At 40.1% G+C, this 25988-nt stretch overlaps 1 protein-coding gene across 2 annotated transcripts in view; it reads right to left on the reverse strand.

Annotated features, from left to right (window-relative positions):
* The window catches only part of EPB41L4A (erythrocyte membrane protein band 4.1 like 4A), a 220134-nt gene that overhangs the window by 27315 nt on the left and 166831 nt on the right, over positions 1 to 25988 (reverse strand). Inside the window, exons 14-18 of one of the 2 annotated variants that reach the window (XM_006203963.4) lie at positions 15860 to 15950; positions 13288 to 13371; positions 12200 to 12313; positions 4553 to 4600; positions 3550 to 3627 (exon numbers count right to left, since the gene is read on the reverse strand). In XM_006203963.4, coding sequence (XP_006204025.1) covers positions 3550 to 3627; positions 4553 to 4600; positions 12200 to 12313; positions 13288 to 13371; positions 15860 to 15950 — 415 coding nt within the window. The remainder of the gene's footprint in view (positions 1 to 3549; positions 3628 to 4552; positions 4601 to 12199; positions 12314 to 13287; positions 13372 to 15859; positions 15951 to 25988) is intronic. The other variant, XM_072958158.1, reaches the window with a different exon arrangement.

Below are 25988 nucleotides of genomic sequence, written 5' to 3' on the forward strand. Positions count from 1 at the left end.
TTCACTTTAAGGATGAGAAAACTAAGGTTTAAACTGGTTAAAAAGTTGCCCAAGCTCAAATAGCAGGAACATGGCAGAACCAAAACCTTGACCCACATCCTTGGGGTTTTTCTGACACATCACTGGCTCCTAAACAGAGACAGAAGTCAGAGAAGATAGAAAAGAAAGAGTGGGAAAGAAGCTAAAAAAAGAAAAGAAAAGACAGGGGGGAACAGGGCCAGGTAAAATAATGTGATAGAGGAAAAAGGGAGGCGAGAGAAGAGAGAAGGAGTTGAGGTGTAAGTAGAGACACTGAGGGGAAAGTAAGGACATTCTGTCATCTTAGATGTTATACCACGAAACTGTGCTCCAACTTCTATCTAGTTATAAAAAGGGAAGAAAAAACTATTTTCTCAAACCTCAAAACCTGGAGAACTATAGGTATCCACACAGACTATGAAAATGGTTAAAAAAAAAACAAAACAGACTGAAGTGAAAGGAAATAAAAAAAAAAGACATTAACAATTCCCCCAACAAAGGAGGCTGAAGCCCCTCGTGTTGTCGGAAACTCCTGTGCAACGAAACCCCACAGTCAACACACAATCCTCACTCACCTGGCCTCGTCAGCTCTGCACCCAAAGCTGACAGAGCGGGGATTTATCTGCAGTTATATTTTTCTAAAATTGAATCTAAACAGTAATCCTTGTTTCTATATGAGCCTTTCAGAGTTGGTGCAGGTTATGAATTTTTCTTCATGGTTGTTAAAAGCTACAGCTGCTGCTTTGGATAAAGGTGATTGATGAACACTGTCTTATTAATTTCTGTTTCTCCTCACACAAAATGAGAGATGTTTAAATTGTTATCCATGGGAACGACAAAGCAGCTTAAGCCCAATGGGGAGACATTGTGGGAAAAAACAACATTTACAAAGAGTGGTCTCAAACCTAACAGGAGAGACTTCCTTATGTTAAACAAACAAAAACAACAATAGCAAAACCAGCAAGAAGGAGTGGCACAGGGAACAGCATCCCAGAGACCACACTGGGTCTCCAGAAAGTGAACCGGACTCTGTCCAGAGTTCCACTGGACACATCATGGGCTTCAAAACAGTGTCTGAAATGCAAATCTGTATAGTCTTTGCCCCTCCACCCCAGGCTGCAGCTCCCAGAGGGACACAGGAAAGCAGAGTTGTCGGGTGCAGGCTCTGGTTGCCAAAGTGATGAAGCATCCGGGGCTGAATTTAGAGACCTTGCTGGCAGTAGGTAGAGGATCAGCATGTACAGGATTCACTTTGCCCCATTCTAGAGTTACCACAGTCCTTTGATAAAAGCACAAAGGACACTGCTGTGTGCCTGGTTGAGTCACACTGCCCACCAAGATGAGGAAGGACAACTGAGGTTGAAGAGATTCATCCTCCCCCTCACCAAGAAATCTTTTGCACAAACAGAAAGCCAGACATCATTAGACAACCTTTCATCACAGACACGAGACATATTGGGACCATGAGCAGAGCAGCAGTATAAATATTCGGACCCATGTATCCCAAGGTAGAATGAGTGGGTTCTGGCAAAATTTTAAAGGCTAACAATGGGATGGAGAGGTTAGTGGTAGCACTGTGAAAGGGGTACTTGGTACCCAGGGACAGTGTAATGGGTTGCACCATCCTTCTCTGCACACTGTGCCTACACCAGGGTTTTCAGGAATGGGGATTAGAACTGGGCAACATATTTCTTCCTCTGCCCACTTTTAGCTATGCCCCTGAGAGCTAGACCTCATCTTCTGCAGACACAGGCAACTTGTATAACCCTGGGCAATATTTCTGCAGGTAAAAGAAATGACTTTGAAAGCCTTTGCATAGTATGTTTTGAAAGGGATTTCTCATTAATAGCCTTACAAAGATATTAGCATGTAAACATTCAGAACCACCATCATTCTAAAGTACGCTACTTACACAGTACAAAGAAAGGCAGTCTAAGACATTATTCACGGAATTAGGGTTGGGGGGACTCTGGAGGGAGAAAACACCTACAAGGAATACTGAAGCCAGTGCCACTAGATCAGCCATGAGCTATTTGAGAATTTGTGGGCAACCTTTAAATAATGTCTCATTTTGATAGCAAATGTCACTGTGAGCACTTCGGGCCCTACAAGACACTGTTTAAACAGGCTACCTTCTGAGGATAGACCATCTGTGAGCACAACTTAGAATACACCAAGCAAAGCAAAGGTATTTGCTAAGATACTGGCTTGATCAATAAGGACAGATTGGAAGGGGTTGTTTGATTTGTGTTGTTTGTGCAGGAGCACAGAATTTTCAGAATGGGAAGAGGGTACCTGAGGGAGAGCTAACCCCTACACTTGGGTTTTTATAGATGAAGAAACTGAAATCATTTCCTTGAGAAAGCTGTCATAATGCGCTGAGATCTCACTTCTATCTAGTGCGATTCCAGCCCCTAAGAAGGCTCCAGGCAGAAAGCTTTCCTAAGAAAATGGTCCACTCTTACAATGCTGTCTGGGCTGTTATTACACACTTTATAGTTGGGGAGGGAGGCCCATTCAATGTGTGCCAAGCACAAGGGCTGTGAGCATTAAAGAAGGAGATTATCTCATCCAACTTCCTCATTTTACAGAGGAGAAAAAGACCCAGAAAAAGAAAGCAGCCACGCCAGAGTCCACATCAGATGAAAAAGGGTTTCCCAACAGTCCAGTACTGATGTTTTCTAGGCCAGATATTTCTTTGTTGGGGGGGGGCTGTCCTGTGCACTGCAAGATGTTTAACAGCATCCCTAGCCAGCAGCAATCCCCCAACCAATTGTGACAGCCAAAAGTACCCCAAACATTGCCAAATGTCCTCAGAGAACAGAGAGAAGAAAAAATTGTCCCCCGATGAGAACCACTGGGTTAGAAATTGGCCTACCCAGTAACAAAATCCCTCTCCTCCCCAAGCCAGTGCTCCTTCACCACGTGATTACTTGTTTTCAAATAAATATTCCAGAACTAGGAAGAACTGATTAATGTATTAAGCCATCCCTAATACTGATTACTTGTCAAACGATGTTATTAACAAGCTCTTAAGAACAAGCCTTAAAAATATGAACTAACTGCATTTACCCATCTAACTGTGTGTGCCTGATGAGTATAAATGCGTATTTGCATGTATCTATACATAAGGCTGAAACTTGCTACTGTGAGTGTCTCGTTTTGGGGTTGGTCAAAGTGTAGGGATGTCATGTTAAAAGATACTTCACTAAGCAATTCCTCTACAAATGGTAAAATTTCTTACCACCCTCACAAATTCGCTACACATTGTACCTAAGCACAGATCATCATTTTTTTTAATTAAGAAGAAGGGACCTCACAATCAAATTGTTTAATCATCTTACTATGAAGATAACAAACTCAGTTCAAAGAGCTGAGGTCTCCTAAAATAGTGCTTTAAAATCGTGCCAGATTCCTTCTTAAACACAGATGAGAAAAATCAAGCATAAAAGTTAACAGGACATACATCTTCTACAACCAGTGGCAGCTCCGTTTTCAGAGTTCCAGTTAACTGCGATATTCCAACATTACCTGTTCCTCTTTTTCCGGTGTTCTCTGTTGGAATTTTCCGATTCACTACCGCTGCTTGTGTTACAGCGCGAGCGTGACCTGGAAACAAAACAAGGGCAAAAGGAAAAAACCCACGTTTATGACAAATGAAAAATTTCTGAAAGGTTCATGTTGGTTCTTTGGAACTCATTTTGCAGTAAAATTACTAATCCAAAGCTAAGTAGCTGCCTTAGCCCTCTCCCAGTCAGTGCTCCTCAGCTCAGCCAGGCAGCTGAATGTCCACAGAAACATGAAAGCAGATTAAAGCCAATGTCACCACGCTCCCAGAAATGACCCGGGCATCAAGCACTTCCAACAGAACTCTGACGTGGAAAAGCTACAAGCCCCTGGGCTGGACTAAACAGGGATACAAAGCCGTCAAACCCCTACACCTCCACGGGGAGATGCAGAGTTTATTTCCCCTCCCCTTGAATTTGTGCTGGTCCGGTGACTGATTTTACCAACAGAAAGAGGTGGAAGGGATACTCCGCCAGTTCCAGGACTACCTCTTAACTGGACTGGTAGCTTCTCTTTCCTCCCAGCCACCTAGGTTAGCCGGTGCAGAGACCACGGAGATAGAGAGAGAGGTCCCAGGCCACCAGCCATTCTGCCAGAGACTAGCCAGACCAGCTAAAGAAGTACCTGATCAATCAACAGAATTATACAAGATACAAGTTCTGGGCGGTTTTAATGTAGCAGCAGATAAGAGAGACTGCTCCTCTGAGACACAAAGGAAAAAAAAGAAATCCTAAGGATTTTAAAGAAAGGAAGACAGAGAGCCAGTTGAAGCCAAAATTGTTACTTAGAAATTTTATATATATATATATATACATATACATATATATATGTATATATATATATATATAAAATGTTAGAAAAATTATAATACTCTAAAAGCAGCCACTAATTAAAAAAACATTTCCCAAGTGCTAATCTGCTAAAACTTCCTCTGTCTCCCTGGACCCTCCCTCCATTTTGTGGTTACCTCCTCCTTTGCTTTAGATCTGAGTCTTCACCACTGTTATGGGCTTTCCTATAAAAAAACAAATAAATGAAGACATTAAGGAGAATAGAAAATTATCAACTGGCTGAAGGAAGCACACCAAAATGAGTTTCACTTCAGTTAATTCATATCTATTATGTAGTCATCCATTTACCAAACATTTCAGTCACACATAGGTGCCCAGCCCTACAACAGGTCCCAGAAACATAACACAGACTGGCCTCAAGAAGCCAGCAATCTAACGGGGGCTACGAACAGTCCATAAATATCAATGCACAGCACATCTGTTACGTTCCATTCATCCAGTGATGGAGTTCATCTGTCGTTCCTAGATCTGCAATTGAAACCGAGAACTAACCTGATTAGGCCTGACAAACCCAACCCACCTTGCTTGCTTCTAGTTGATTTTAAACTAAATGCCTACTAGCTTCCTTATACCTAACACCTCTGACACATGGGTCACTGCAGTAATGGTGGCGTAAGTTGTTTTTTAGGAACTTGTTAGTTCTTGCCCAGTGCAGACCAGGTGAGATCACTGACCATTCAAACAGGCCTGTGTGAGTGTCCGATGGACAACATTTTGACATCGGAGGGCCCCAAACTCCACCCTCAGAACATGCTAACTCTGCCATTTCCTGAACACACATCCTATAAAGAGCCATGAAGCACAACCATGCTTGCACAGAACATCAATTACCTCACTTTTCTTACCTCCAATCACCTTTCCCCACACCTGGGACCACCCTGCCTCTTTATCCCATAAATATCCCTCAGCCCTGTCTTCAAGGAGGCAGATTTAAGATGTGTTCTCCCATCACCTTGCTTGGCTTTCTTGGAAACAAACTGTTTCTCTGCTACAAACGCTGGCATCTCAGCATTTGACTTGCTACAAGTTGGGCAAACAAACCCAGTTTTGAGGGCGGGCCCTCAAAAGGTGGCTGAGCAGTGTTCGATGGAGTCACACAAAAGGGCATATTAGCTACACTGCAAATCCACGTTCATGACCTCAAGTGGACTGACAACACAGGCCAGCAGCCCCACCACCTTTCTCTGATCTAAAGACTTTCAGTTTCTGTAAAGCAGTTTCAAACTCTTTTTACCTTGCAACCAACCCTCTGACCCTCTGTAGTACCACTTCAGCAGATGACTTTGTGTTCTTCCAAAGGGAAAAGCAGCCACCAGATGGGAACTTATTCACTTTCCTGTTACCAAAAATAAAACTTACCAACATGTCCCTCTCTTATTTACGGAACTGTCCTTCAACTAAGGTCAGCCCCTTCACCTGTGCTGTGTGGGTCCCAACACCTCTTATCTATTCAATGACTGTCATTAATGACCCTCTTATCTCTTACATATATTCAACTTGTCCTTAGGGCAAATTCTTTTACCAGCTTTTCACATTCTCGGGTCTCTCCTATTCAAACACACCTACTTTGACTCCACATTCCCCACGACTTTCCCCAGTCTCTCCTGTCTCCCTCAGAGCCACACTTTTTGAGAGAGGTGTCTATACCCTTTGTCTCCATTTCCTTACCCTCTGTTATATGTGCCTTGCACTCTGGTCAGGACAGACAGGCTCTTTAACGTCACCATCACCACTTGCGTTCTTCCATTTTCCAACATAATCACATCAAATAACATGGGTACGTCCCTGTCTTTACACCACATCTTTGAATAACTACTCAATATAGACACAATTATATAATTATCATTCATAGATGATCTAAATAGTGTTTCAGGGACACCATTCCATTCTTACATAGGTTTAATTTTTCTTAGAGATGGTAACTGCCTACTTTTCTATTATCTATCAGATGCTTAGTTAGCCTGGTGCTTGTCACTACTTCATACAAACTCTGAGAGAGTTGCAAAACCCCTCCTGAGATGGACGAATACTCAAGTGATCTGCAAGTTCCATCTACGTCCCTCCTGGAGCCCTCTGCCCTCCTGCTCACATCTGGACAGTCTGCTGTCTAATACTTCTGTATGAATATCACTTTGATGAACTCCCTTCACCATGAGCCAAGGAATTCCTTTTGCTTCTCTGTATGATGGATCCCGTATTTCCAGGTCTCATGGCCTCTTGTCTTGGTTTTGGTGGAACTTATCTTCCAGTTGTTGACAGAGAAAATATGCATGGCAAGTATAATTTTTTTTTGAGAGCTCAATTTCTGAAAATGTCTTTATTCTACACATATAATTATGGTTTATCTGGACATAGACTACTAAACTGAAAATAATCTTCCTTCAGCATTTGAAGGCAATGCCTCATTATCTTCTTCCCCTACTTTTGCTGTTAAGCAGCCAAATGCCATGGTTCTAATTTGTGACCATTTGTGCATGGACTTTTTTTTCTCTTTCAGTTTCCTCCCTGACTCCAAGTTTTAAAAATTCTCTTTAAATCTGTAACATTTTGACATTAAATGAATAACTAGATTTTTCAATCTATTATGCCAAATGCTCAGTGGGTTCTCTCCATAAAGTTAAATAACTCCATTCTGGGATATTTTCTTGTACTATTTCCTTAATAATTTCCTCTCCTGCAAGTTTTGAGTTCTTTTTCCCTTGGAAATTTCATCAGTCAGATGTTTGATAACCACATTTGATTATTTTCAAATCTTATTTCCATATATTTGTTTTGTTTTGCTTCTACTTTGGGGAAGAGTTCCTTAGCTTTATCTTCCAAATTGTCTATTGATTATTTAAAATTCTACCCTATCCATTTAAAATCTAAGAATTCTTATTCACTCTTCCCTTTCACTATCGAAGTTTTCATTTTTCTAAAGATAATAATTATATATTTTAGAAATTTTTCAGTTTCTTGTATTGTCTCTATCTCCTGCGAGTTCCCCCTACACACTCTCTAATTGTTGGCTTCAGTCCCTGTCTTTCCAAAGACAAGCTATCCTCAAACGCCAGGTGATTACAGCTCTCTTCATTTAAGCATGAGGCACTAAAAAGTCTGGAACCCCTGGATAGTGTGGTGCATGTTAACTGATGGCTTCACTGCAATCTGGAACAAAGTAATGTGGGTAATTTCAAGCATTTCATTGGAGGATCCTTTGAAAGTTGGTAACTGTAGGTCTTTTCTCTTGTATCTGACCATATCTTACAGTGAGATTCCCTAATCTCATGCCTGGGAGACATAAGCCTGGTTTCCAGCATTCTGAGAATGAAGAGAAAAGGGAGCTACTTGGTAAGCATATTTTTCACTCGGACACAATTTCTCTGTTTTACAAAGTAATCCTCTTCAACGAAGGCAAATCAATGCTAGTTTCTCTGTCACTGGCTTCTTAGCATTCTACCTATACTATCTTCTCCAGACAGCCTCATGTCTATTTCATATTTCAACTAACATCTTTAAGAAATTTACATTTCAGTCCAGATGGCTAATCCAGCACCTGACTTACATCAAGCAATCCATGTAAATCCCACACATGGACATCTCAAGGGTATCTCAAATTCAACACATCAACAACCAAACTCAGAGTTACCGCTCTTGAGCCTGTTATGTCCAGGTGAGTTTTACTTCGATACATCACACCTCAGTCCCTAAAACTGCACAAGCCTGGATTTCATTCTTGACATCTGTCACTTCTTCATCCCTCATTTTGATCCTTCCAGTCCCATTGCTTCTACCTCCTAAAGGGTCTCAAAACCATCCACTTCCTTCTATCTCCACATCACAACCTTGGCCCAAGCTCCCACTCTCTTTCACCAGGACTCATATGATAGCCTGATGCCTGCTCTATTTCCTCTACTACCCTCTTCTGCCTTTTCTCCACAGGACAATAAGGATCATCTTCACACAACATAAATGCAGTTGTGTTATCACCCTGTTATAACAACCAAAATCCTCAACAAGGCCCAGGTGTCCTTTGAGGTCTGGCCCCATCTTTCTCTCAAGCTCATTTCTAACACATTTCTGTTCACTCAGTGCTTCAGCAACACTGACCTTTCACCCTTGCCACAAACGCTCCTGGCTCCCTTCCATTGGAAGGCCCCTGCACACGCTAGCCCTTCAACCTGGAATGATTTTTCCTCTCTCTGTCTGCTCTGTATCTCAGAGCCCAGTTCAGGCATCCAACCTCAAGGAACATTTCCTAACCTCCTTGACTCAAGGACTCAGCAACACTTCCCTTATTAGTGCTGGTTACACAGGTGTTTGGTTTGTAAAAATTTATCACACTGTTATATTTACGATGTGTGGCCTTTTCTGAAGCCATGTTAGGTTTCAATAACAAGTTCTTATACATCCCTATAAGCTCCATATTAACTCCGCTCCCCCACCCCACAAGGATATAGGAAAGTTACAACTGCACAGGCATTTGTGTGATTCGTGTATTTCTTCCCCAGAATGTAAGCTCCCAAAGGTCAGGGACATTCTCTAGTGCTGTTTAACACAGTGCCTGCCATAAAGTAGGCACCCAATAAACATTTTCAAGTGTGAAAATGGACAGCGGTGAAAATAAATTGTACCATCAGTAAGTAGGCTAGCTTTCTTCTTCCAGAAATGTTTAAACAAGCAGGCTTTAGGGGCTCCATGAACCTTGAAAAATTATATGAAAATTTGTATGTGTATTTAATTATGTGCTTTTTCCCTCTAGGGAATGAATCCAACATTTCATCAGATTTTCAGAGAGTTTCATCACCCAAAAAGGTTAAGGACCAATGTTCTAGACTTGGCCAGAATTTAATAGATTTATCCATCTAATGACAAACAACTGGCAAAATATGAAATTTTGATGTGTTTTGCATTATCTTGGCCATTCACTGCAAAATAGAATTTCTTTATGAATAAATTTAAGCCCTTGAGAGTCTTCCATGCTGATGACAAATCTCGGTTTTAAATGTCAGAGTTGATCCAGCTATCCAGGGATTTGTGCCCAGGGGCAAGGTAAATATGTGTGAAGACAGAACAAGACTGAGAAGGACAGGGACAACTGCAGGGCATTCAGAGTGGAAAGAAACAAAGAATGAGCTGTGGTTCATTATGCCAATATGCTGCAATGTCTAGTCTCCTCAAAACACACATGCCCAATCAGAGACCTTGCAAGTACCACACAGAGCCAGATGGAAGGCCCTGCTCAGACAAAAAGCTTTCCTTCCCTGTAAAATCAAAATAGTCTTTCCCCTGGATGATGCCAATGAAAGGATCCTGTATCCACTCATCACAGTTACTTCTCTAGATTACACAGGAAACCAGCAGAAAATGTATTTCAATATACAAGTCATTAAATCTGTATTTGGGAATATGTGTGCTCCAAACTATTTCAACAATTAGTTTGGAGGAAAAAATGTAAATTTTGATCATGTAAAAAGTTGATAAATTCATTTTCAAACATACTAAAATCAAAATGACCATCTGCTCAATGTGTGTAATTATTTTATTTAGGGAAAGCTGACAAAGTACACTAATAATTCAGGATGAAAAACTTTAAAAACCTATCTATTTAACAAAAATCATACAGTGCCAAAAATCTCAATATATTTAGCGATTCCCACTACCCACATGCCCTTGACACACACATACACACAAATGCACTTTAAAGTGTTTCCCAGTGATGTTGCCTTGGTTTTAAGTCTTGTCCAAGTGGACCCGATGGTTGGTAGGGAAGGAGGGCAGAAAATCTTTCCCTGTCTTATTCAAACGATGGCTCATTATCCCTGCCTTTTTCAGATGGACAGACCTGACTCTAAATTCCAGATGTGTCATAAGGAACAGTTACCATTTTCTCCCCAAGCCTCAGTTTTCTCATCTGAAAAAGTGAGGTAATAATGCTGGGCTAGGTATTTTCCATTGGCCCCAGCCCCATCCAGACCTATCTATAATCTCCCCTCTACTACCAAGACTAGAAGCCTGAAAATGACATTTTCCTGGACTCCTTGCCTCTTAGGAGCTTAGGTAGGATTTGAAGGCAGGAGAAAAGGGGAAGCAATTTTGCTTCTGGCATTACCTGTGACACCTACCATTACACTCCTTAAAAGTGGGGGTTCCACAGCGTTAGCTATGCTGGTGGCATCTCCGGCAGTGGCAGCAAGAGTCCTTTATACAGTGGTGGTGCCCTTGGCAGTGACAGCAGCAAGCACAGGCTCACAGGGGCCAGCTCAAAGGTGGAAGCAGCCTCAGGTTTCTGGGTAACACCCCCTTCTCTCCTCTTACCCCATGGGCAGCACAGCATGCAGATTGCAGACCTGCACCACTCTCTGCCTTTTGTTCCTTCAGTCCTGCTCACATTTGTGCACCAATCCCCGCATTAATCCCTCTCTGCTGGAAAGGCCTAGTGATGGAATGATACATATGCCAACTTCCATGTTGTCATCATAAGGACTAAATGAGAGAATACCTAGCAAGTAATTTGCTCAGTACTTGGAACATGGTTAAGGGCCAAATATTTTTCCATTATTCTATCTAATCACTATTGGTCTTGATCTCCCTCCCTCTTCTCAGTCCTACTAGGTGAAGGTGATGACCTTTTCCTCCTTAACCATCAAAGGGTGTCAGTGAAGCTGGACCTGGTTTGAGAAAGTAGGGAATTGAGACTCTGGGAAACTGGCAGAAGTAGAAGGAATCAGACAGGGATGGACCAGTAAGTGAACAGGCAGAGGAAAAAGAAGGGCTTCTGCTTTCTAAATCCACAGTGCACACAAAAAGAATGTTAATGGTTATCTGAGAACACAGCCTGGGAATTATAAGCCATTGATAAAATACCACTTACGCAGGTACCCAAAGTACAACACAGTCTCCCACCAAGTAGAAATGAGATGAATTTCACTGGTAAGTCATTTCTAGGTCTTACTCTCTGAATTCCTCATATTGCCCAACCTGCTCTGCAGAGAGTCCCAAACTTCTAGATAATGGACTTTTTTCTTATATTAAGTACATACACACAAATATAATCACACAAACAATGTGACCTGCTGGGTAAAATGTAACAGGATTCAATTTTCTCTGTTCTTTGAAAGGGTTTTTACTTAAGTTTAAGCAACAATATCAGTCTTGAGAACAAAGCACTCAGCCTCAGCTAAGAGGTCTCTAAATAAAATTTTGTGTTTTCAAGTTAAAACATTTAAAATTTTAATATATTAATGCATACCATTAATATATATTATTATACACTATATATACACTACATATTACACTATATTATATACACTACATATTACACACAGTATATAAAATATATTCTTGAAATATATCATATACATTTTAAAATTTAGTCTTAATCACAATAAAGAGAGCAAGTTCCCATCAATTTAAAAAGTTTTTTTTCTTTTAATTAAATTCCTTTTTGGGAGGGAGGTAATTAAGGTTTATTTATTTATTTTTTAAAGTAAGTACTAGGGATTGAACCCAGGGCCTTGTGCATGCTAAGCACGCAGTCTACCACTGAGGTATACCCTCACCTCCATCAATATTTTACAAAATTATTCTCTGAAACTCTGGCTATTTAAGAGAAATGGTTCAGGATCCCAGGCTTATTTTACCTCAGAAAAACAAAACCTAAGCTCTCTGTTATTGTGGGGTGACCAAGGGTCATGATGTTATGAGAGTAACATGTGATAAAAAAAGTGACTGGGGTCCAGAGCTTCTGGTGAAAATTAAAAGCTGAGGGCTGTCCAGCTTACCTCCTCCTTGTGGGCTGTAGAGAGTCATTGTCACTCCCACAGGAGGGGTTTCGGCGGCGTGTGTAGGGGAACTTCGGGGACTTCGTGCGATCGTTGGGAGAGTTGTAGAGTCCGCTGGAAAGGAAGAGGAATAGTCAAGGATGCCTGTAGAGGGCCTGGAGGAGCCATCACCCTCACCCGATCTAGGGAAGTGTTCATAACTGCACATTAGGTACTTTCAGGGGATACTGGATCGGGGCTTATGGTTCTCTTGGCTAACAAGACTTACTGAAAGAAAAGAGAGGTAAGATCTGATAAAACAAATCATAAAAGTCACTATTTTGCAGGAATGGGTTTGTCTCACTGGCTTTCAAAAGTAAGAAATGAACACACACAAATGATGACAATAATAACAACAATTTGAATGTAGGACAAACCTACCATGTGCAGGTGCTGACTGAGTTGAGGGTTTTATATTCATTACCTCAGCTTAGCTTCCTATCAGTCCTAATCACTGAAGTACAATTATTAGGCCCATTTAACAGAAAAGAAAATAGAAAGATAGAATGTTTAATTCAGTGACCAAGTGGTAGAGCTAGAATCTGACCGCTGGGTGGTCATACCTGGAACCACTATAACTGCACAGCCAATAAGTCACCATGTGGGTCTGTTACTGTTATAGTAGCTGTGAACAAAAGAAGCTAAACATATCTATGTTTTCCAGGAATAAAGTTATTCTAGAATCATTATTCATCAGCTATAGTTTTCAACTATATTTTGACATTTTTACAAGAACAATTATCACTAATATGTCATTAAGCATTTTCAGAAACATATTCTTTTATCCTAAGCCATCCTAATGACTTTCAAGCAGTTTCTTAATATACACAAGTTTTCCCTTCTGTCTGCCCAGGAGAAAGTTTCACATTAGGACACATCCTGTTGATTTCTACAGAAGTTCTCTGTCACGCCGATTTAGGAATCTGACTGCCTTGTCCACAGTTAGTCCTCACCAGCCACAAAGCAGTTGGGAGTCCATTATTTAACAAGCTCCCATTGCTGACCCCTTTAATACTGTTCCTTTTCATAAAAACAATGATTCTCTTTACCTCTGGGGGCCATTTTCTTCCCATGGTGCATGAGATTTGCTTCTTTGGGTATCAGGGCTGTTTTCATTCTTTGCTTTCTTAAAGCTTCAGTTAAAAAAAAAAAGTTTGGAAAATTAACTAGAAAATAAAAGGAAGTTAATTCACCTACTTATTTCCTTAGTCAAATTATTTAACAAATGTTTAATGCGTGTGCTTTTGTTTATACCTGTGACTCATTCCAGAAAGAATATAAAGCGGCAGCCTTTGAAAAAAAAAAAAGTTTCCCACAGTACTTTGGGGTCTCTTGTCCCTTTCTTTCTTTCTTTTGCTATAAGTCAACCAGAAGCCAGGTCATCAATTGTTAAGAAACTTTCTAAAAAGTCCACCTGCAGAATACGAAGAAAGGGCAACCATCAAGCCAAGAAAAGAAAGCTGAGGCAAGGAAAGCCAGAGTACCCGGGCTCGTGAGGCTGCCTCCTCTTTTCAGCAGTGGGCAGAGACCGCTGGCTCTGGACCTGGGTCTGCATTTGTGCAGGCTGGTCAGCTCTGGGCAGGGTCGGGCTACTCAAAATGATCTTCCCTGCCCCCAGCTTCCGCCATATCTTGGCTTCATCCTACCAAACCAGAATGACTTTCAAATGCTATTTCCTGACTGGGTATCATCTTTCTGCCCTAAGAATGTAAATATAACTGAGTTGTTATTCAACTCCAATAAATTGTTTTAGAAACACACGGGAGACACGAGGAAGGGATTCATCAGAAGCCTTCCATCACCGGAGGAGGAAGGGAAGTGTGTCACCTCCCATTTCCCCAGGAGTCTCTGCTTCAAAAAAGAGCTACTTAACTCCTAATCCATTTTTAACCCCAGCTTTTTGAGGAATGCTCTATGTAACTATCCGGAAATATGGTCATAGCAGAGTTCTTTCTAACAGCCAAGAAAGAAAAGAGAGAAAATGACAGGGTTATTTCAAAAAATGAAAATAAACTTACACTCTAGCATACCATATTATACAGGAATTAATAAAATATAAGCCTAAAAAAATAGCTATTTGACAAAGGCACATAACACAGCATTAGCAGATAATAGGTAGCTTTTATATATGAGTGATACATTATTCTTTTAAAGGTTAAATAACAGTGGGAAGATCGAATTTCCAATGTAAAAGCTTACTTTTGAGATGAGAAAATGTAAATATGATAGATATTTATTACAACAGCAGAAAGTTTGTGTGTGTTTAATAAATCAGAAAGAAAAAGAGAAAAGGGAGACTGAGAAATGCAATAGGGAGATGAAAGGGGAATTGGGAGAGGAGGCAACAGTCAAAGAATAATGAAATCCTGGGGGGCAAATTAATTGCATTCACCCGCTAAGCTCTTTCTCATCCAGAGCTTGAGTGGGAAAATTTGGCAGCCCTTCAGGTATCCATCCTATCAGTAAGAATGTAGTCTCAAAGGAGACTGAATTCCTTCTGTACATTCTAAAAAGGCTCAGGATCTGAATTTCATGGAAGATTACTGTTCTTATGTCAGACTTACCATAAGCACATCCTGTACATACAGATTAAGCTGACTCTCCAGCCATAGCTGTGAGGCTGACTAAAGGAAGCACGGTAAGTGAAAGTGTGTGCAAAGGCAAAGAATTTGTCATTTCAAAAAGAGAATCTGTACAGGAAGCATCCTGTAACTAAACAAAAGGGAATGTAGGCAAAACCTTGGGGGAAAACACTGACCTCTGAAAAACCTCCCATCTTGGAATTATTTTGCTAAGAAACCACAAACTATATTCTTCCAAGTAGCAACAATCTAAATGAACGAAAACACCATTATTTATTAACGAAAGATGGAGGCGATGATCTAAGAAGTCTTTTGAGGTCACATATTTCTGACAGCTCGGACTTCGTCACGTTGTGTGCAGAGCAGTCACTATAGAGAAACTAAGCCCATGAACGCTGCTCATTGTATGTCTAACATGCTGCTCTGGGAACGTAATTGGAGAAAGGGAAAAATGACGCTGCAACAGTGTCTTAACAGGGAACAAGGCTGATCTTTCAGGGAAACAACCCATGTAACATATGAAGAGAAAGTCTTTCCCCTGGGGAATGCTACTGGGAAAACGGATGCAGGGGACCATGACGCCTCATTATACATATGCAATCATTGCCTTCTGAAACCTTACGCCTCTAAATGCTATAAACCCTCTTTCCAGGGCCACACTTCAGTGCACTGCTGTAATGAACGCAGTACATTAAACGTGAATATTACCTCCTTTACTTCTCAAGTCCCTTTGAGTTAGTCCATCATAGCACACCATTTTACAAGTCACATGGAATTTCCACTTTGCTGCCGAGAAAGCAGACCGCAGACTACCTGGGACTTCCTCATGCTGACATTAGGAGCACCTCCTTCAAATGAGAGAGGCACGTCCCCATGTTTTAGATTTCATTGGCATTTTAAAGTATTCTTTGGCCCACAGACTATTTAGGTCAAAAATATTAGTTAATTATCAAAGTGAAAAGATTATTAACCCTGCCAACAGGAAAAATCACTTCTGTGACAGCATATAGTGGTGTGTCCTTTCAATTAACTGACTGACCTTTTTATCGGTGAAGGTGCGATAATTTTAGTTGTTCCTTCATTTTCTCCATTTTCCATGTTCTCTGTTACCCGATTTATGCTGTTTGAGCCTAGCAGCAGAGTGGGGAAGAGACCAGCAGAGAAGAAAAGGAAGGAGAGAGTGGTCAGAAAAACACAAAGAAGAAAAAAAAATGTTAGTGCAATTTCAGGGACATCATGGCACACTGTAATGATAAATTATAATTCTAAATATATAATGAACTGCCCAATAAATATGAGGCACTATTTTCTGAAATGTACTAAACTCCCAACATAACAATGTCCAAGGGGGTCTAGGCTATGGTACCATTTTAAAATGGGAACTTTTGGGACTTAAAGAGTTAACTAAGTCCCCATATCACTGACGTTCTTTACTTTAGACTGTTAAAATAAGAATCTAAGATATTTAGCACTATTACATTGGAATGTAAGCCATTCCAATCAGTCTTTGATAACTATGTTGTGAAAAAGTTACTGTGTCTTGGCATGGCCATGATAGTCTTTTTTCTAAATTAAATCTCCTCCAAATATTTCAAACCTGAAAATGTCCTAATTCATAATGCAAACGGCAGAAAGAGAGTAATATAGATGTGGTTTGTATCACTCATATACAAAAAAAGTTTTCAAGTGTGTTTTTTTAATGCAAACATCCCTAAAAGCGTAAAAATGACTTTTAAAAAGCTGTTATTCCACAGATTTGCATACATGCTAGATGGACCAGCAGAGGGAGCCCCCAGCAGACACAATGTTGCAAATCATGCTCCAAATAAAGTGAAGTGGCTAGGTTCATCCAGGAAGTCTGGATCCCATTCTTGGGGCAGAGGCTGATAAACCTGCAGGGGGAGATGCGTGGGCACTGATGACAACTCTACTCTTCCCAAGTGGCATGCCCCCTCACTCTGGGAGGTACACAGGAAATCAGAAGGGGATGCCCAAAGTCCTTGCTCAATTAACCATGTGGCACGCAGGTGCATCTCCCTCAGCACAGTTCAAGCCCCTTCAGTCCAAAGTGTAATTACCATGAATGGTTCTCGACTCATGAGATGAGTTTGCAGTACTAATAAGAGCTAATATTTATTGAGCACTTACTATGTGTTGGGTGCTGTCCCAAGTAATTCCTGTCTATTTACTCATATAACCCTCAAAATAATCCTATAATATAGATACTAATATTATATCCACTTTTAAAGGTAAGAAAAACAGGACTTTCCCAAGGTCCCCCAGTTCATGAGTAGGCGGCCAGCTCTGAAACCAAGTAGTCTGGCTCCTAAGACTTAGCTCTAAACCACCATGATACACGGCCTTCCATGACCATCTGTGTCCCATCCTCAAAAGTAGGTCTAAATTAAGGGTCCACTCGGAGAAACAGACTCTTCAGAAGATAAGTGGATAGAATATCCAATGAGGAGAACATTTAATAGTGAACTAAAAGAAGAATTTTCTTTCAAAGGCAGCCAACACTGAAAGACAACAAGACAAACATATGAGCACCCCAAAGTTGGCAATTCCCTCCAGGAGATTTGGAGGCAGGCTTGGCTACTCATCAGGAATGATAAACATTAATGAATGCACCATAGATACAGAAAGCAAGCAGCAGTTTCAAATGAGAGTTCCAAAAACTATTACTATGTAGAATTTGACATGGATTCAATATCTGAACTTTGGTCCTATTTTGGAACCCTGAAATGAAAATGTGAACTTGAAGATATGTGTTGTCAAAGGTAAGCTCATATGGGGGCAACATGCAGAATCCAGGCATTAGAAAAGAGTAACATTGGGGTCTATGGGAAATTTCACCAGGTAAGACAAATGGGACACGACCAGTGACCTTGAACTACCCCATGTGCTATCAGACGTCAGAGTGGCCAGTCACTGTCTACTTCGCCATAACCCTTAATAAAACTCACAAAGACAGATTCCCCAAATTGCAGGCACAGATTTGAGACGGAGCTGCTTCTCAAAAGTGGAACTCCATGTGGAACGGGCCTGGGACAGTGGCAGGAGTGATTAATTTATTTGTGCCCCAACATCAGGATTTTTAATTGGTGTGAATAAACATGTTTTAAATGCGGTATTGTTCTCAGCAGGTATTACTCATTTATAGAATCAGAGATCTCTGTTTCGCAGGCTGGGGGAAGGAAGGAGCACAGATGTCCAGCGGCAGTGACAGCAGCGGAAGCAGCACGGAGTGAGAGTGAGCATCACTGTTCACTGAAGCCCTGTGCAAACAGCTTGAGAAGAAGCCTGAGTTTGCTCCGAGTCTCACCTCTGTAGACTGACCAGTCCTGTCTTAGTCTCACAACCTTGGGGAGACTGAGGCTGCTTAATCACTGTTACCTAGTTTCCTTCCAAAGCTTCCAAAAAGTTAATAACCAGGTAGACCAAAAACCGAGGAGTATTTTAAAACAGAAAAATTTCAGACTGTATATGCCATATGTATTTGCTTAAAGAAACCAACATCTGGTTATTCACCATATTCAAATCATGATTTTTGAAACCAAACACTAAATCTATGGTTTTCCCAAAGAATTTCAGGGAAAATAAAAATCACATACATGCTCTCTCTCAGACACTCACAAACACTATAACCAGGCTTCTTCAAAATAACTGTTAGATACACAAGACTATTTTACTAACGTATTAGTCATGTAACACTCATATACACATTATAAGTAGATAAGGTATTGTCAGTAATAAATTTAATTCATGGTTCCTTTGTATTCTGAACGGTGGACTACTAACCAAAAGACCTCTTTATGTGTATTTTCCTCCTCTATAAGTATGTGAATTGGCCAAGCCTGAGTGTAAAAGCCTTACTAGGAAAACATACTATAAGTAGAAAAGCTACTTACAAACCTTAACTTCCTGGGAGCACTTTGAAGTATCCATTCATATAACATTCATATCCTAACTATAAATTACTCTTTTTTATTTCATGAATGTAGGGTTCTTTAAAAGCTCTAATTAGGCAATCTGTATTAGCTTTCCTTATGTTACTAAATTCACCCTTAAAAGTAGAAGTAGTAACTACATAACTCATGGACAGAGAATACAGACTTGTGGTTACCGGGGGGGGGGGGGGGGGGGCGGGGTAGAGGGTGGGAAAGGATAGACTGGGATTTCAAAATTGTAGAACAGATAAACAAGATTACACTGTATAGCACAGGGAAATATACACAAAATGTTATGATAAATCACAGAGAAAAAAATGTGACAATGAGTGTGTATATGTCCATGTATGACTGAAAAATTGTACTGAACACTGGAATTTGACACAACACTGTAAAATGATTATGAATCAATAAAAATGTAAAAAAAAATAAAAAAAAAAGTAGTAACTACACTTTTAAAACACTGTATTTTAAACATTGTCCTAATGGGTTCAAATTAGTGAGATTTTTTTCATCCTACTACCATGTAAGAAGAAAGCTAAGCAATTAAATAAACCTAGGTTGCATACTGCTTATTGAAATCTGCAAAGGTGAGAGAGATGGTTATGCATTACCTAGGTTTAGCGACTTTCCATCCTGCTGACATGCACTAACTGCTGTCCTTTTCCATACTTTCCCTCCCCTCACCGTACCACCTTCCAGAACCATCCCTCCTACGTTAGCCCAGATTCTTGGACTATAGAAGAGGTGATCTGACAAAACCCATCACACCAAAGGGCTCGTGTCTTCATGTATTAATTGGCCACAGAAGAGTTCCATTTCAAAGAGAAAAAGGAGAAGCCAAATATTAACTAAAATAATTAGCTGATAACAATGGAATTTCAGGCATGGCTCCAGGAGATATTTTGAAGCCAGAGAAATCATTTTTCCCCACTTTTTTTTCATTGTAAATTATAACAGACCACCAGAAAAGAATGTAACATACACATATGAACAGTTTAAAGAATTATTATAAAGTGAACAGCTATTTAACCACTATTCACAGCAAGAAATAAAACACTGAGCGCAATTTTCCTGTGCTCCACAAATCACTCCATCTAGGACAACTCTCTTTTAGATAAGGCCAAACAGCTGTTGTCTCTCTAAAATACCAAGAAACATGAATTATTATGTATATATTTCATAAAACAGTTACAGTATATATAACAAAATTATTAAAAATTTAAAAATTAATAAAACTGAATAAGGCCCCAAAATCTTTTAAAAAATGAAGGACATATCACTGGGCCCCACCCCCATGACTGTCAGCACAGTGTCATACACATGGTAGGTACTCGCAGGTCTGTTATTATCTATTTTTTCCACTCTTAGGCAAAATTCAGGGTCATGAAGATGTTATGTTTAAAAAGTGTCAAAACTAAGGCAAAAATACCTGGATATGGTAGTATGGGAAATGTGGAACCAGAGGACACGCAGCCATATCCTACAAGACTGGGCTACTTCTTAGAGCTTTAAAAGCAGTCTTCTGCCATAGTGTGCTACTCTTTTAAATGAGAGCCACAGATTATAACAAAGGTCAGTTACTGACTTACGGTTACTAAGGCTCCAGTGTACTTTATTTTTGGTAAAATAATATATTAATCTAGCAAGACCATTTAGAATTAGGAGCATATAATTCACTTTACCTATTGCTCACATTCAAAAGACAAAGAGCTTTATTTCAAGACGCTAGTCATATTTGCAAGAATAAGTTTACTGGGGACTGCTATAGTTTATTAAGAGCCAAATCCAGCTCATGACCCGTGATCATTTTTGTCTTTGGACGTTTAGACACTAACACGGGCTCACACAATATCCTATCAGTTAGGCAGCACTGCAGTGCCAGCGTCCAGTGCTCCATTGCCTCATTTGTTCATTTTTTAACACCCTCTATGCAAATGACTTCAGCCTGTGTGCACCAGACCATTACGGGGCTATGGTGTGGTTTGGCTCTGTTCACGTTTGAGCGCCCTCATCTTAAGTGACCCTCGCCCTCCGTTCAGGAAGAGTGGCTGTCAGAAACAGAATCAATTTTCCCAGGACCTATTTAGCTACTTGATCTTCAAAGTCATCCCTGTGATGTCAAGATTTCAAAATGTGGTGATGAATCCACATGGATGTTCAATCACAAGAACACTTTGCATTTAAATAGTATTATGAGTCTCACAAAATTCATAGCTCAGTTTGACACTTGTCATCCTTAAGTTAAATCTTTGATGCCACTTAAATGTGGCCATTGCTTTGAATTTACAGCGTAGGCATAGAGGATGAATGTGTGACATTAAATTTAAAAAAATGTATTTGGCAAGTGAGAATGCCTCATTCTGTTCTATGGGGAAAAGGACAAATAGCCAATAAGTAAGTCCAGATTGTAATATATACATGATTTCACTTAAAAACTCTCAAATATGATACATTTGTAAACTTTTAGGCTAAATTTTATCCACTTATTCACATTTTCTTTTCTGATCTAAATTTTAAAAAACTATACTTGACATTTAGAAAAATAATCAGGACAGAGTTAAACTACTCCCTATACAACAGATTATTAGGTTTCAGTAAAGACAATCTGATGTTCTCTTATCTGATCCAGAATGACTGATCAGAAGAAATGTGATATTCATGAGTTAAGAATGAGCTAATAACTGGAAATAAATTTTAGCTCTTGTTCGCATACTGATAGTACAATGCCATTTTTCACTGGTTTTACTAACTTTAGACTGAGTACTGTGGGGAAAATGGCAAATGAAAGAGCAAATTAGCAAAATAAAACATATTTTCTAACACCACCAATTACAGTCAGACAGTAAAATGGCCAAGGAAACCTTATATATCTTTTATCCTATCATCATGGAAGGCTTTATATTTGGCAAAACAGACACATATTAAATCAAGTAAAATGAAATTAAATATCGAAACACATGATTTGAAAAATAAAGGTATTTCAGTGTCTAGTGGCTAATTCTTTAAAGTTCAAATGCCTGATATCGGCCCATTTATCCCAAAGAGGCTGCCATTTCTTAAGTGTTTCTGTATTCAAAAGTTCCAAGGGTGGTATTTAAAAACATTTACCTCTTTACCACAAACATACAGAAGACACTGATTTTGCAGCATGTCAACTGCATGATCAAACAAGGCATTTTGCTAAAAAGCTGGAGGGAAGATCAAGAGTGGGTGTGGATGAGAAAGATGCTAGGAAAATACATCTATGCATGAAAGATCCCTTCCTTGGTTGGTCTGCTTCCAATTTCTTCTGCCCTGACCCAGCACTCTCCTGGATCCCCCTGCTTTCCTCATCACCAAAATGGTCAATCTGGGATCATGAGAGGTGAAGACACTTGAAGAGGACACTTGGTCCTCTGTCCGGCCTACAGAGGCACATGCACTGAGAGGTGGTCATGAATATCCTTCCTTGAGGGTCAGAATGGTGGGTTTACTAACAAAAAAAAGGTACTTCTGAGCATCTGTTTACACCCTTAGAGTGGAACAAGAGGCTCTACTCTCTGAAGAGCTTGTGATCTACTCCTGTGTATGCTGGAGGGGCTGCCAGACGCAGTGACAGCAGAGGGACCCTGACCTCTCCTTTCCGCCCTCCAAGGGCCAGTGTGAATGGTTCACAGGTAGGTGCTGGCATTGGGCCTAGGAGGGCGAAAGGAGAGATGGGTGCCCCTACCTGTGAACAGGCTGGAATCAAGAGGTGTGGCAAATCTGTTAGATACTAAGTTTTTCTTCCTGTGATATCAGGTCACAGTTTGAGGGAAGACAGTTAAGTAAATGCTCACATCCTATCTTGGTCCTGCTCTTGCACTCCCCGCAACAATCCTTCCCCAAACAGGGCCACGCAATTCAGAGCAACATTCAGCAAACCATCTCCAATCTCCTTCTCTCAAGCCCCACATTTATGGTTAGCTGGTTTAGGGCAGGTGGACAGTTCCGTACCTGACCTAAGGTTGGTTCTGTTTCAGAGGAGTGTGCTAGACCACTGATTAACAGACTTGATGTAACTGTAGTAGTATAAAGTACATACAAATACAATACAAATAATCGTACGTTAAAAATTGCTTTAAAAAGGCAAAAGTGGGAAAATTTTTACCTTCCTCTGCTTCCATATTTGAGCTCATATCTAGGAGGCCTTTACTCAGTGTTCTTTAAACCTTTTACACAAGTGCTCACTAAAAGAATTTGAAAGATAATGTACCTCAGTGCATGCTTCTAAGATAATACCTAACATTTTGCATCAAAAGTTCAAATAGTACCAAAGGATATCATTTGCAGCATACAGTAAATATTGACATTTTTAACTGTTTCATGACTCTCTTACTATATCCAATATAATAAAATACCATAAAAATTTGACACCCACAGCCCCTGATTTTAAAAATACATGAAATGAGTTTAGCAGTTAGAAATTTCATAGCATTCTTTTTTTCTCCTCATAGTTGCAATTCAGTTCCAACTCCTCTGCAAAAATCTCTCCCAAAGTAATATGATTTATGCTTGAGAGTTTTTATTCTCCACTCTATCTTACTTCTGTGACAAAAAAAAAAAAAAAACCCAGAAGTAAAGTAAAAGTTTTATTTCCCAAAACCACAAAGCTCTACTAGGTAAAAAATTTTTCTGAACCAAGTTATCATTACAATTATTAACAGCATATTGTTAGGATACCATATTAACGCTGGTAAATAATTACTAAATGTAAGAAGTAAATTTTTATTGAAAAGTAATTCTTAATGAGATGAACAAGGTAGTTTTGTTTTCCCAATTATTACATGATTTCCCAATTATACCCATTCAGAAATATTATTTTGTGCTAAAATGAAACAGTCTAGCAACAATTCTATTCTTATGTTCATTTAGGTAGATTTTCACTGCTAAGAAACCCTGTTCACATTAGTGGAAGTTTATATAAAGTATTCTGCTATAAAGACATCACCAGTGCCCAAAAGAACTGCTAAGAGTTACACATAGACATATAACTTTAAAAGTAGTGATAGTGATAGGTTATCTAAAAGTATTTCACATTTTCTATCAGGTGATAAATCAATTAGGTCCTCTATCAATTTTGTGGAAAGTCAAAATGAGAAAATGACAGACAAGGATGTGTCACTTGTTAACTGAGGTCATTTGACTTTCCCAAGACCAGCTGAGAAGGTTTAACATTTAAGGACAGAGCAGAATACTAGAATCCCAGATGGTGAAAAAGTCTACCTTTCTTTTGGAAAGTGGGAAAACGTCCTTTGGGAAGGGGCAGGCTGGAGAAGATCTCCAGCAAGTCCAAGTCTATCACAGGCAGACTCCTCCCAGGTAAGGGAATCTGGAAACTGATTCTATCAAAGCTGCCTGGACCCACATAGGAACCCTTAGGGAAGCCCCCCTGCACCCCCTCCCCACCAGGGGTTGCAGTCCCAGTTTGAAACCATCTGCCCTAATCCACCAGTTCTTTAAAATCCAATTCCTGCACAACAGCATCATGGATTACACCTTTAGCCATAAGCAAACTATCCATCTGGATGCTCACAACTCCTTCAGTGCTCCACTCCAAGGCGACACCTGACACACGCTGCCCGCATTTCAGTATGTCTTTTATCTCTCCAGCCTGACAAAGTTGTTAAGCATACAAGTCACAGAAACCTGGATGTGCTTCTCAACTCTGCCAATTTACCCACTGTGTGGTCTTGGACACATTATTAAACCTCTTTGGATCTTAGTTTGTCCTCTGTAAAATGGAGATATCACCAACTACTTTTATAGCAGATATGAAGATTACACTAGATAATTCATAGAAAGCGCTTCCTACAGTGCTTTTAGTAAGTGCTAAACAACTGCTGTTTTCTTTTTATATGATGGAGTTCCTCTAGATCAAGGGTCAAGTTTTACTAATTTTCCACACTCCATGGAATCTGCAATGGGTGTTTTTTCCAACACCATCAAGCAATTCTTCAATTCGCAGCAGACACTGACTGGGTATCCTGCAATTTAACTCTATTCTGACACTACATACCTGGAGATAGTGTCAGATGCCACAGGTGAAAGACTCAGCTCCACAAGACTGCCCCCACTTTAGATACCTGTTGCAAGTGCAGGCTGTCACCTATGCTTCTGATCAACCAGCTATAGAGCAGAGGGTCCCACGACCCGCTCCTCAGGTTCAATTCATTTGCTAAAGCAGCTCACAGAACTCAGAGAAACAGTTATTTACTAGATTGCTGGTTTATTATATATAAAAGGATGTAACTCAGGAACAGCCAGATAGAAGAGATGCAGAGCATGGAAACGGGCACAGACCTTCCTTGATCCGAGCATACCACTCTTTCCACATCTAGATCCATGTGTTCACCAACCCCTTGGGACCATGTCCTTTTTGGGTTCTTACAGAGGTTTTATTTCATTATGCAGGCATGATTGATGAAATTACTGGCCGTTGGTGATTGATTCAACCTCCAGTCCCTCTCCCCTTCCCAGAAATCAGGGGATGGGACTTAAGTTTCCAACCCTCCAGTCAAGGTTTGTTCCCCTGGCAACCAGCACTACCCCTCCCACCCCTCCCCTCTCTTGTTAGGGGCTTTCCAGAAGTCACTTCATTAACATAAACTCAGGCGTGATGAAAAGGGGCTTGTTATGAGTAACAAAAGATGCTCCTTCCACCTTCGTGGCTCTTACCACTTAGGAAATTCCAAGAGTTTTAGGAGCTCTGTCCCAGAAATGGGGATAAGGGCCAATTGTTTATTTACTATAAATTACAATATCACAGGTCTTATGCCAAAGAGGTGCTCAGTAAATTCTTGTTGAATGAGAAAGGAAAGGAGAAAAAAAAAGTGTCATTTACAGTAACTCACTAAAACTATGATATTTAATTTGAAAATACAATACGCCTTTAATTTTGCTTGCTTTTTTAATTTTGGTAGCTATGCATGGAATGCTGAACACTCCCAGGAAGAGTGGAAACATTAACTTTCTAGAAAAAATCTAAGCAGCTTGCCATATATTAAGATGTTTTTTACAGAACGAAAATAAACATCAGCTTCTAGGTGGAATAAGAAAGGGAGTGAACAAAGGAAGACAGCCTTGAACAAATACATACCGGACTCTGCGATCTATCTGTCAATAGGTGTGAGAGCTATTAAGTCACTATCTTTTCCAGACATTCCTCACAGTGCCTAGTTATTCTCACCAGATGCC

The sequence above is a fragment of the Vicugna pacos genome, chromosome 3 (genome assembly GCF_048564905.1).
Source record: "Vicugna pacos chromosome 3, VicPac4, whole genome shotgun sequence".
Classification (NCBI taxonomy): domain Eukaryota; kingdom Metazoa; phylum Chordata; class Mammalia; order Artiodactyla; family Camelidae; genus Vicugna; species Vicugna pacos.